Source organism: Giraffa tippelskirchi, chromosome 3 (genome assembly GCF_054371585.1).
Source record: "Giraffa tippelskirchi isolate mGirTip1 chromosome 3, T2T-mGirTip1v1.2.pri, whole genome shotgun sequence".
Taxonomy (NCBI): domain Eukaryota; kingdom Metazoa; phylum Chordata; class Mammalia; order Artiodactyla; family Giraffidae; genus Giraffa; species Giraffa tippelskirchi.
This window is the reverse complement of record NC_137277.1, coordinates 174810117-174823258: the sequence shown is the minus strand read 5'-3', so window position 1 is coordinate 174823258 and position 13142 is coordinate 174810117. Positions and strand designations below refer to the sequence as shown.

The following is a 13142-nucleotide window of genomic DNA, read 5'->3' as shown; positions in this document are numbered from 1 at the left end:
TTTCATTAACTGATTCAGAATCTTAGGTTGAAGTTAAAAAATCTTGTTATTCCATTCCAGTTTCATGTCAGATTTTCAGGCTTGGTCAGTTTTGTTGTTGTGCTGCTAGTTATCATAACCATATGGGGCTTCTCCCTCCTTTACGTGTAATTTGCTCCTTTTGTATATAGTTCCTTCTGTCTAGTAAATGTGCCAAAAACCAGTGATGGTGTGGGTGATTTTTAGTTTGCTTTTCCCATCTCAGGTCAGTTGAAAGGTTGAGTGCTTCTTTGGTTCTTCTCTAAGGTAATCAACTTTATACCTTTGACTGCAGGTACAGTAATAACACAAGGAAACAGAATGACTTATTGCCTAATAATAAGTCATAAGGAAAGGACTCTAGGCCCTTTAAGCTCTGCTTTTCCACTTGTTTTCTGGTTCTATTAGGATTGTTTAAAATATTGTTCAAATATCTGGAGTTACTACACCTGTTATCCTTTGAATTTTGTTGCCAGTACTTTTATGAGGACCTCTGAGATGATTTCTCGGTTCTTCAGGGCCTTGCCCTATTTTGGACCAAACTTTGAATCCAGTTTACCCAAGGTTTATAATCTTAGATATAAACTGAATTCACTGTGGTTGAAAATTAAGTTTGAACTGTTCATGGAGTCAGGTAATCTGGTGTCCTGTCTTTCTCTGCAGCCTTCTTTGCTTCTCCTCGGGAGCAGTGTCTTAATGCACTAGGAGTTATTTACTTACATGCTGCACACAAGCTGTCTACTCGCCTGTCTACAGCGTTCTTCATCTCAAGCTTTACTGAATTAGCTGAAATTCCTCTTAAATTTAGTATTTTCATAGCCTCTCAACGGCTGCAGTTTCATTGCTCTGTAGACTAACACACTTGAGGGCAGCAACCAAATGTTCAGCAGAGTGTGTCACATGATTGATGCAAATTAAATGTTAAATAAGTGACTTAATTTGAATTGCAGTAATATGTAGCTTGGTAATTTGGGTTTGGAATGAGGTGTTTTTTTGTTTTTTTTTTTTTTTTTCTTCTGAAGGAAAGACTGGCTAAGTAAATCCCTGTTTAGGGACATACTTTTTTTTTTTCCACTAATTGGAAGAATAAACTGTTCTACAACTCTGGTAATTCAGAGCCTTCATTTCCAGGTCACTTATGCCTGCTTCCTCCTTGTTCTTTACCAAGCAGCATTATTCACTGTAGCTTGATTTTAGTCTAAAACATTTCTTTAGTAGTAGGTTTTTGCACTTCCAAGGTCATTTGGGGGAGCTGCTGTTTAAACAATATTAAGTTGTAATAATTTTGAAAGTCTTTTGTCAGTGCATGATTTGCTTACTGATTTCTCTTATTAAAATAGAAAAAGTGTCAATGAAATATAGTTTGCTTCATGATAAATGACTAATAATTCTTTTTCCACATCTTATAGTAATTGCCTCAGTGTGAAGCAGGTGTCTTCCCAGATGTCATCTGTATCTATCTATAAATATTGAATATTTAGGTCTTTCTTTTAAAGGAGAAGCTATTGTCCATGATGAGGATAGTAACTTTTTTGATGATGTTAGTCATCTGGGACTTAAGTGATGGGAATTTTGCCCATTGTCTTCTCTCTTCTTACCCGTCCCCCATTTTCAACTATCAGTCTGAAACTCCATATATTGATCCACTATTTACCCAAGAATTAGAGATATGTTTTGAATGAATTGTTTCTGCTAAAGGAATCACTTTTCCATTTAGTTGAAGTGTTTAAAGATCACTTCTGTCTGAAAGGATGACAACAGCTCATAGCCTCACAAAAGCTTGTATTGTCAACGTGATATAGCTTGGAAGAGTTTTAAATGTACAAAGTGTTGGTTGTTACCCATAGTGATTTTCTGCAACAATTTTTATGTAGAAAGAAACTCGCTTTGTGTTCCATGCATTGGAGCTTTGTGCTGTGTGGACATTGCTCCTGGTCACTGGGAGCGCTGCCTATGATGGCATTTTTCTCTCGTAGTCGGCGAGGCTCTGGCCTGGGCAAAAGAGGAGCAGCTGAAGCTCGTCGACAGGAGAAGATGGCCGACCCTGAAGGCAACCAGGAGACCGTGAACTCTTCAGCTGCAAGGACAGACGAGACTCCCCAAGGAGCGGCAGGTAGATTGGCACTTCTTAGGCCTAAAATGTGTTTATGTATCTTCCAGATTTATTTGGAGATAAATTAATTTTTAGGTATACCAAGTGTAATGGAAGAGAGGAGACAGCTACATCTTAAGATGTTAATAACCATCAAACTTGTGGTTTCTTTCATTTTATAGATTTGGTTTTTGATTAGTTGTAGTCATTGGTTTTTTGTTGGTGTAATTTTTTTTTTTCCCAAATCCAAATTTGTACTAATTAAGTTCAAAGGGCTTTTAAGAAGCAGAAACTCCCTTTCTGTTTAAGCTTCTTACATATTGATCAATACATAAAATAGTTGCCTGCTGATTTGATTGAAAAAATTAAATTCATTAAAAAAAGTATGGATATAGTTGAAATTGCTTCATACATGTGCAGATTTTAATTTAGAGTGTTACAGTCTGTAAAAAATAAGTATTCAGTTTGAACCTAGCAGCTTTAAGAATAATATTATTCCTCTTTTTATGGGTTTTTTATTCTTGATATCTTAGCACAGCAAAAATTAAGTCACCCTACCCCAAGTGTGTATCCGTTACCAATACATAAAGCAGGCTAAACCTTCAGTGGTTGATTGTGGCTAACAAGTTCAAAAGGTAGTTTGTTATAAGCATTTGTCACTAATATTAAAACAGATACAAAAATATCAGAATTCAGCATTATGAACATATGGTTATAAGTCCGTTAAATCCAGATAATATGTATAACTTTAGGTGTAGGGATATATATACTTTCTTTTGAATGAAGTTCTTTCATGTATTATTATTTAATATCAGAATATGTGCCAGTTTTCTTTATTGCCTACAGTCGAGCATATGTCCTGGTTTGACAGGAAGGTTCTGATTTGCCCGCTACTGTCCATGTTTTTTTGCCTTTTGTCTCAGCTTTCTGTCCAGCTTAACATCTTTACCAACCAGTCTTTCCTGGTTTTGTATGATAAACTACATGGTGAACTTAACAGCATCTCATCTGGTAGTGCCTTTTTCCTAGAATAGTTTTTCTGAAGGGTTAAGTGGTCGAGTTTTGGAAAAATAAAGCACATCACACGTGCAGCTCATTGAAGCTCTACATAACACAGCTGATGCTTCAAGTCTTAATATGGAAGTGGAGCAATTTCTATGTGGATGACTCTTCGAGAGGGAGCTGCTGAGTGTGTGTTAAAGTGGACTCATGATAGTTATAATAGCCAGCATTTACACAGGGTACATCCCATTGCTTACATACTATTAAGCATTTTACATATGTTCTCATTTAATATTTGGAACAACCTGCTGAGGTGTGAGCACTGTTATCCTCATTTATAAACGAGGAAAATTGAAATGCATGATGGTTAAGCTTACTAGGGTGACAGGCCCGGATATGTGACTCTTGAAGTGCACAGTTGTAACAACAGCTATGCTGTTCTGCTTCCCTACAGTTACTAGTTGGTTTAATTCATATGAGTGTAGTTGGAGGCCAGAATGAGGGGGCGGTGTGTAAAATTGTGTTCCCTGGTGTTTTCACCTAAGAGGATGAATGCTTTAAGGGATTAGATTCCTAAGATTGCCCTCCTTAAAGGCCTGCTTCCATATTTGAAATCACAGTGTGATCTTGGTATTGTCCAAGTTTATGTCAAAGATACATGTGGCCTGTTCACTAATATTAGAAAGCACTAACTTGATTACGTTTTGGAGGCTGCATTGAATACTGTAGGGCTTTCTCTGCCAGTTCACTCAGGTAGTTCTAGAGGAAGAGGCAAACATCTTACAACCTCTATATTAAGTTCTTCAGTGTAATGTGCTTTAGTTTTTCAGTATATAAAATTGGAATTTAAAGAAAAATGTAACACTGTTTTAAGTTTGTGTTGAATATTAATTGATGGTGTTAGTTTAGAGCATCTTTTAGCATGCCCTGTATAATGTGTAATTATATTCCAAACAACCATTCTTTTGGCCTTGCTCAAAAGTTTTCATGACACTAAGAATGTATTCTTGTTGCCTCCTGTACTTGCGTATCTGGTAAACCCTTAGCCATTTCCGTCAAGTAAAAGTGAATTCTGTCAGTTTTAACTGTATATTGGAAACTGCCTTACATGGTACTGTGATGATATGCGGAGACTTGATGGACAAGATACCAGTTTAAAAGAATAGATTGACGTCTCTTAAAATCTGAGATTGGATTTTTTTTATCTGCTTGATAACCTTGCTTTTATTAATACATTGTGTCTGGGGGTGGATTTTGTGTGTGTTGCCCAACATTTGATGTGTTCATTGAAGAGCTGTGTCACTGACTCCTAGGAATGGAATACATTTCCTTACCTGCATGACTACAAACAGCCACTCATAGGCTAAGCTAGTTTGGTTTATCTAATTTTGTAAAACTTACAAAAAGGGAACTACAGTAGGCAAATGCTCATTAATGTTTGCTTTCAAAGATATGGCTAGCTCAGCTGGTAAAGAATCCGCCTGCAATGCAGGAGACCCTGGTTCTATTCCTGGGTTGGAAATATCCCTGGGAGAAAAGGGATGGGAGGGAGATCCCGCCCTCCCTGGATCCCCAGGGAGAAAGGCTACCCACATCAGTATTCTTGGGCTTCCCTGGCGGCTCAAGTGGTAAAAAATCCAGCTGCAAAGTGGGTGACCTGGGTTTGATCCCTGGGTTGGGAAGATCCCCTGGAGGAGGGCATGGTAATCCACTCCAGTATTCTTGCCTGGAGAATCCCCATGGTCAGAGGAACCTAGGGGACTCTAGTCCGTGGGGTCGCAAAGAGTTGGACACGACTGAGTGACTAAGCACAGCACATACATCAAAGGTATGGCAGCTCGAAAGGATCTTTTGCTTTGGGTTCAGTGATTTGTGTCCAGATAGGCACTCATCTCAATTAAAAATGAGAATATCCCTACTCCTTCTTGTAGAGGATCTGTGGCTCCCTGAAGATTGGGACCTCACTGTAATAATCTTAACAGCTCTTTTAATTCTGTGCTTTGACATTTTTATGTCTTGGTTAAGGTCTTTGTAGTAGGGCAGTTTGAGGTATTTATTATTCATTATGTAAATTCTTAGAAATCTTTCTTAAGAAGTAACTTAAAGATAAACCTTTAAAATCATAAGTTGTAAATCTGTAGAATGGTTTAAAGTAAAACCAGTAGACCCTCTTATAAAACCCTCCAGCATTACCTTAAGTGAACTTTTACATTTTTTCTTTAAAAATATGTGGTTCCAGAGTATGCTTTTTGAGGGGAGGAGAATACATAACAGCAATTTTGTTTGTCACAACTTTGATTTCCACAGTTTGTAAAAGTTTCAAGGCAAGTTTAAGAGGCACTTTGCTAAGTTTAGTAATAATTGGGACCTAATAGCAGAATTGGTTAACATGATTTCTGTATAATGTGAAAGAGCCAGTGTACATAAATTAAAAATTAGTACTGAAGAATATATTGAAGGTGCTGATAGTGTATAGTTAATAAGAGTACAGCTTGTAAAGTCAGACTTCCGGGGTTCCGATCTCATATCCGTTGTTAGTTGTCTGATCTTGAGCAAGTACACACAAAGCCCTAGGTTTCCTCTTGTACTTGATAGCGCTTGTAATACCTCTTTGTTTGGTTGGGAGGAAACATATGGACACATTCTCCATGGAGTTAGCATTTAATTAATATCTTTAAGCAGCATTGCAAAGTACAGTCATGGTTATTTCCTTTTTTGTTTTGTTTTTTGTTTTCAACAAGTATGAAGTTTACTAAACTCTGATACTCTTTTAATATTACCATTTCTTCTTAGCCTGTAACTCTGAACCAGGGGGTTGCCAGCATTTTCTGTAAACGGCCAGATAATTGATGTTTTAAGCTTTGTATAAGCTCTGTTGGAACCCCTCTGTGGTTGTAGCACAAAAGTAGCCACAGTTAATAATAGGTAAATGAATGAGTTAGGGTATATTTTAACAAAATTTTATTTACATAGTGATGTGCTAGACTAGATTTGGCCTGTGGACCACAGAGTGCTGACTCCTGTTCTAAACCATCCTTTTGTTTGTTTGTTTGTTTTTTACAAGTTTTAAAAAAAAAGTCTAGTGAAATGATAGGATACTTAAATGAGGAGTGAAAAAAAGTGTTATGAAAACACAGAGCTGGTGGCTGGTATATTAGCATCTCTTTCTTCAGAAAAATTTGTTACATTCACATAGGTGACCCATGTGCCTCTTTTAATAATGACAGAATTATTCGTCTTGGCTTGTGTTCTGTCATTAATATGTCACATGGACATAGTAAAATATTGTGGATGATGTGGTCAGACATAGATGAATCGTTTGTACAAAAAATGCTTTGGGACTCAACAGACACTGAGAGGAAGGGGCAGTAAAACTGCTAGTTTTACAGGAATATATTTTCACCTCTTGGTCAGATTCGTAATAGAATCAACCACTGTTTACTTAGACTGAAGTATTGATCATGTTAACATTTTGGGTAGTAGAATCCTTCTGAATATGACTTCTTCATTCCTTTGTTTTGATGTATTAGTTGCTTTCTCTTTTGTACTTAAATTTAAATGTTTTGTGGTCTTCTGTTAGTTGTAATGTGTATCTTCAGTGTTTTGTCCTGATAATAAGAGAGCATAATCTCTGCATACTCTTGAAGTGGAAGGAAACATGGCAAATGATTGTGTCAAGACTAGTCCAGAAATAGAGCAGATTGAAGAAAGCACACATCCCCGTGGAACATTTTCCCTATGTTATGTTTGTGATTATTTGCCTGTTTATTAAATATCATAGTGGCTTTAGCTGTGTTATATTTATGGACTTTTCATAGAGGAGTTCAGAATAAGACTGAATTGAGGAGCAGTTTCAAAGACAGGAGGAAACTGTAAAAATCATATATGAGTGAAATGCAAGGCTTGTATGTTATGTTTGTTTCTGTTGTTGTTGAGCCATCTTTTTTCCATAAAAGCTACATGATCAAGTCTAGAAGAACAGCTGGTGTGCAGTGTGCACATGTTTGCCTTTAATGTATTATTGTCTGTAAAACCTGCTTTTTCTTTTTAAAGATAAATGAGACATAATGAGTTTTAAATATTCCTCTCCTAACCCTCACCTTCTCCACCCCCTACCCCTCCAGCCTCTAGTTCTGTTGCAGGGGCTGTGGGCATGACCACCTCTGGGGAGAGTGAATCTGATGACTCCGAGATGGGACGGTTACAAGGTAAAGAGTGTTATCGAGCTTATACGAAGCTACGGTCATGGGCTGCCTGTCACTGTGTTCTTTGGTGAAATTAATCTGAATAAGCTCCTATAACTATAATCTAGCAGTGCCCACCCATATCTCCAAAAAAGCTCTTGATTTACTGATTAGATGATTTGGAATTGGAAGATGACCCATTTGTTCTTCATCTTTACTATTTAAATAGATAAAATCTTATGTAGTGTATTTTTTGTTGTTAAATTTTTTTTTTTTCATTATGGTTGCATATGCAGCTAGTAATCAGTTAAGGATGATACTGAAAAGGAGTTGCTTCATATATTGTTCTCTGGTACCTAATAACAGCGCATCTGGTAGGATGCTTTTTTGCTGTATTCTCTTGTGTTCTTGATCAGCTGTTTCAAAATGAATGTAGAGTGTATACGTAAACTCCAGGCATTATAATGTTGTAAATGCTTTTTTAAAAGCAGCTTGTTTACAAGTGCATGGGTATGTATTTTTATTGTCTTCAGTTATTTATCCAGTCAATCCCCAATGTGAGGCTTACAAGAAACATTAATGAATGAGTTTCAGATTTTCTTTTTGACTGAAACTCTCATGAACAGTTTTTATCACTTTTGGGAACTGATGAAAATGATTTTTCCTATGTTTTTAGAGGATATCATGAACATATCTAATTAGGAAATAATAGAGTAAAAATAGAGCAAATGTGCTTAACATATAACTTCTTCAAAATGTTTACTTTAGGTTTTTCTTGGACTGTTTACATGGTCCCTGCTGGCACTAATGTTTAATTTTGCCATAAAACTTTAAGATGCCCTGGAGTTGACACATGGGTGTTGTAGCTTATAGTAATTACATTAGTATATACAAGAATGGTTTTTAAAAGTTTCATGTACTTTTTTTTTTTTTTTTAATTGGAGGCTAATTACTTTACAATATGGTAGTGGTTTTTGCCATACATTGACATGAATCAGCCATGGGTGTACATGTGTTCCCCATCCTGAACCCCTGTCCCACCTCCCTCCCCATCCCACCTCTCAGGGTCATCCCAGTGCACCAGCCCTGAGCACCCTTTTTCATGCATCAAACTTGGACTGGCGATCTGTTTCACATATATTTATCATGTAGCTTCTCTTAAAGTTTAAAATTGAAAGTAGAATTTAAATGAATTATGTGATGAATCAGTTGTTGAAAGCATCTAGATGAGGTAAGTTGTGTTAACAACTGTTCCTCCTGCTCTGCTTTTTTCCTTAGCTCTGTTAGAGGCCAGGGGTCTTCCCCCTCACCTGTTTGGTCCACTTGGTCCTCGGATGTCACAGCTTTTCCATAGAACAATTGGAAGTGGAGCTAGTAAGTGAATACCTTAAAATTTGTCCTCTCCTTAAAACTCTATTAGTTGAGTGCTGTTCTTAAACTGTTTATCTATTCATATAGGAGAGTTTTCACATAGGAACTTTTCATGAACTTTAACCTATTTTAAAAAATAGAGCTTGTGCATATTCTTACCTTAAATAATAACAACTCTCCAAGATTTTCTTCTATCCTTTTATGTTTGATTACTAAATTGAAACCACTGGAAAACCATCCAAAGTTAACAGCAAGACTTTTTTTTTTGAGCTGTAGAGAAGTAAAGACTCTCAGGTGATTACTTTGGTTATCATAACATCTGATTGCATGATTTGCATAGATTCATGTCTTGAGTTTTTTATGGTATAATAAAAATTTAACCCAATAGGCAGTTGATTATACAATGAGCCCAAGAGGAAAGATTTCTCAGCAGCATTACCAGTAACTAGACTCTTTTAATCAAATTAATGTAACCCAGAAATCTTGTCATATATGGTAGACATAAGAGTGACTCTTTAAATCTTATTTGTAACTAAGAGTATGATTTTGGGTAATTACAAGTTCCATTCAATTCTGTTTGGTATAGAATACTACCTTTAGCTTCCTTAAGCAGTAAAAAATTTACATTTAAGCATTTTTAAAAATTGAAGTATAATTGATTTACAGTATTGTGTTAATTTCTGATGTACAGCAGATTGACTCAGTTATGCATACATTCTTTTTTACATACATATATACATTCTTTTTTACTTATCTGTAATGTTTCCATAGAGTCAGTAGGCTATTTGTAGACTTCAGTCTTAATTTCAAAAACTTCTAAAGTGTACCAAAGCTTATTTAGCTTTGAACTTAAAAATACGTATTCATATAATTTTCAATCAAATATTATTTTTTTTAAAAATAATGCAGTGTGTATATGTGTGCTTGAATCTTTTTTTTTTTTCCCGTTATGTATATATGTTATTGAAGTATAGTTTCAGGTGCACAGCAAGGTGATTCAGTTATACACATTTATTTTCAGATTATTTTCTGTTGGTTACTACAAGATACTGTAGTGGGCTTCCCTGGTGGCTCAGACAGTAAAGAAATCCGCTTGCAATGTGAGAGACCTGGGTTCGATCCCTGGGTTGGGCAGATCCCCTGAGGGGGAGGGCATGGCAACCCACTCCAGTATTCTTGCCTGGAGAATCCCCAGAGGCTGAGGAGCCTGGCGGGCTGCAGTCCATAGGGTCGCGAAGAATCAGACATAACTGAGTGACTAAGCATACACACACACACACAGTGTACCGTAAATCTTTGTTGATTGTTGCGTATCTCTTTTTTTAAATTGTTGACTTAATATGAATAGAAGGCTAGATTTCTAATGTACTTGCATCTTAACTTGGTTTTACGGAAAAACTTGAACTTTTTGACCAACAAGATACTTGAAGGTTTTAAGAAGCAGTTGGTATTTTTGTTTTTATTTTCTTTTGCTTTTGCTGCCCTGTTACTCATCTCTCAAATAACACTCTCGTACAGAGTTCTTGAGGACCCTGGAATATTGATTTTTTTTTTGTTCAATGTCATTTATTAGGCACTGGGATTGTTCAGAGTCATGAATAGGATGATAAGCAGAGTTGTTTCCCACATGGAAGCTTCCCTGTTAAGAGTGTGACCCTTGCAGTAAACAAGACAATCATTACATAGTAAAATTTCAGGTAGTGTCATTGCAGTGAAGGAAAACAAAGCAGAGAACGGAAGGAGATTGCTGGTGTGGTGATAGGCTGGTTAGAGAAACCTCTGAGGTGTGGAGATTTTGTGTAGAATAAAACGAAGTGAGAAAACCAGCTCTGCAGAGGATCTGAAGGAAGGAGGAAGTGCACGCCCAGAGGTGGAAATATGTCTGGCCTGCTCATTAGACTGTGGGAGGGGCATAGGAAAGTGAAAGGAAAGTGGTAGAAGATGAAATTTGAGAGGTATAGGTACTTGGCAGGTCGTGTTGGACCTTTGCAGGCCAGCAGCAAATGTGGGATTTATCCTAAGGATAATCAGGATTTATCTTGATTATGAAAAAGATCAAACACATGAAAGTTGAAAGTATTAGTAGTCCAATAACTTCCATAAGCCCATCAAACAATTATCAGTCCACACAACCATTGTTTCATTTATACCCTTAATTGTTCTCCCCGCTCCCAAGACTATTTTTTTTGAACTTTTCCACCTGGATATATTTGAATTTCTAACTACAAGAGGACATCAACATTTTTAGACAGTGTTGTGGTTATATTAAGATCTATACTTTGCTATCAGTTAATGTGTATGCTTTTGTTGTTGTTGTTAATTTTTTAGAGAAATTTGATTTCATTTATCTTGCCACTTCATTTATTTTGGGGGAAATTTTTTTTTCCGGAGACAAAAATTGTTGCGGGGCTACCTAAGCGTATTATCATTAAACATCAGAACTCCATAATAAGGCTTGACTATTGCACGTGGAATTAATGTAAACTATACACTAGAAAGTGAAGTCGCTCAGTTGTGTCCGACTCTTTGCGATCCCATGGACTGTTGCCCACCAGGCTTCTCCATCAGTGGGATTCTCCAGGCAAGAATACTGGATTGGGTTGCCATTTCCTTCTCCAGGGGATCTTCCCAACTCAGGGATCAAACCCAGGTCTCCTGCGTTGCAGGCAGATGCTTTAACCTCTGAGCCACCAGGGAAGCCCAAAATATGGAACACTTCACAAGTTTGTGTGTCATCCTTGTTCAGGGGCCATGCTAATCTTCTCTGTATTGTTCCAATTTTCAGTATATGTGCTGCCGAAGCGAGCACCAGAGTAGAAAACAGTTAGACACACCCATGCCCACGACTCAGCTTCAGCAGTGCCTGCTTCGTAACCAGTCTGTCTTTACACTCACCAACATCTCTCCTCTTGAATTAATTTGAAATGAATCCTAGACATTCTATAATTTTATCTATAAACATTTCATCATGTGGCTCAAGATAATGCCCCTTTAAAACACATACACATAGGCACATACATCCAGATTACTATTGTTATATCTGAAAAAGAAACCAGTAATTCCTTTTAATAGATGCCAGTCAGTCAGATTTCCATTGTCTCAAATGGAAAAGCAAAAGTAAATGAATAAATAAAGTAAATTTCTTGTAAACTGGTAGTTGGGTCTAGAGACTTTTTCAGGTTCAAGTTTGATTCTTTATTTTCCTCCTCTGATGGGAAAGATGCTGCCGAAGTGGTAGTGTTTTCTCATATTTAGGAAGCAAACAAAGTCAGAGCACCTCCTAAGCCATCAAAACTCAGTTCCTAGATAACAGGGATTACAAATGAAACTATTTCATATCTAATGATCAGTCTTCCATTTATTAGGAGTAAAAGAAGTAATTTAGTTGAAATATACACTCAGTCATGTCCCTACTCTTTGCAGTCCATGGACTGTAGCCCGTCAGGCTCCTCTGTCCAAGGACTTCTCCAGGCAAGACTGCTGGAGTAGGTAGCCATTTCCTTTTCCGGGGGATCTTCCCGACCTGGGGATCAAACCCAGGTCTCCCACATTGCAGGCAGATTCTTTACTATCAGAGCCACCTGAGAAGCCCATAGAAAGAATCTCTCTCCCTTCTATTTGGTTACCCAGGAGAATAGTTGGCATAGGAAAAATATCTCCTACCCTTTATTTACCAGTTTTCCATTCAGAGTGCTGTTGTTATTAAGTATCACTGTCAAGCAGGTTGAAATGTGTTTAGACATTTCACTGGTTTTCACTGATGATTAAATTTTCCAGTCTGATCTTTTTGGTGTGATCTCAGTAGTTTTTGAAGCCCTCTTTGCTTTCTGGTGAGTCAAGCTCAACAGCTCTAACCCCACGCCTGAAATCAGGCATTGCCTCAGAGCACCCTGGTTTCCTTTATAGGAAATGGTATTTAGATACCACAGTCACGGCTGTAGGTGTATTTGCTACTGGATTGATCATTGTTATTCAACTCGTTTAATGGACAAATTGAGGAAATGATTATACTTAATCTTTTAAGATAAAAATAATGAGTTCATACTGATAATGCCAATTCAAATTCAGATCTTCAGGGATTTTATTTATCTGGTATTTCATACCAAAAGTTTCAGTTGCCAGGAATAGTTATGTATTTATTAGTGCTTCCCTGGTGGCTCAGATGGTAAAAAATGTGCCTGCCGTGTTGGAGACCCGCCTTCAGTCCCTGGAGAAGGGAATGTCTACCCACTCCAGTATTCTTGCCTGGAGAATTCCATGGACAGAGGAGCCCAGCAGGCTACAGTCCCTGGGATCACAGAGAGTTGGACACAACTGAGCGAATGTCACTTTCATTTATTTATTTACTTTATTCTACAGTACAAAATACAGCTTTATACCAAAAATAGTCATATTGAGAAAGTTTTAATTTTACGATAGTTCTTTTTTTGTTCTTGGGCTGTATCTCACTTTATGGTCAGCTTTTTGTATTTTAG

The 13142-nt window shown here is 37.1% G+C and overlaps 1 protein-coding gene and 1 non-coding gene across 51 annotated transcripts in view; one reads left to right on the top strand and one right to left on the bottom strand.

Annotated features, from left to right (window-relative positions):
* The window catches only part of TRIP12 (thyroid hormone receptor interactor 12), a 147609-nt gene that overhangs the window by 78921 nt on the left and 55546 nt on the right, over positions 1-13142 (top strand). For all 50 annotated transcript variants that reach the window (XM_081585429.1, XM_081585468.1, XM_081585463.1 and 47 more), the window contains 3 exons: positions 1995-2131; positions 7237-7320; positions 8575-8670. In XM_081585429.1, the coding sequence (XP_081441555.1) occupies positions 1995-2131; positions 7237-7320; positions 8575-8670 (317 nt within the window). The remainder of the gene's footprint in view (positions 1-1994; positions 2132-7236; positions 7321-8574; positions 8671-13142) is intronic.
* On the bottom strand, positions 11369-11476 carry LOC145543876 (U6 spliceosomal RNA). Its single transcript, XR_014081122.1, has one exon. It is a non-coding gene; the product is annotated as a U6 spliceosomal RNA (small nuclear RNA).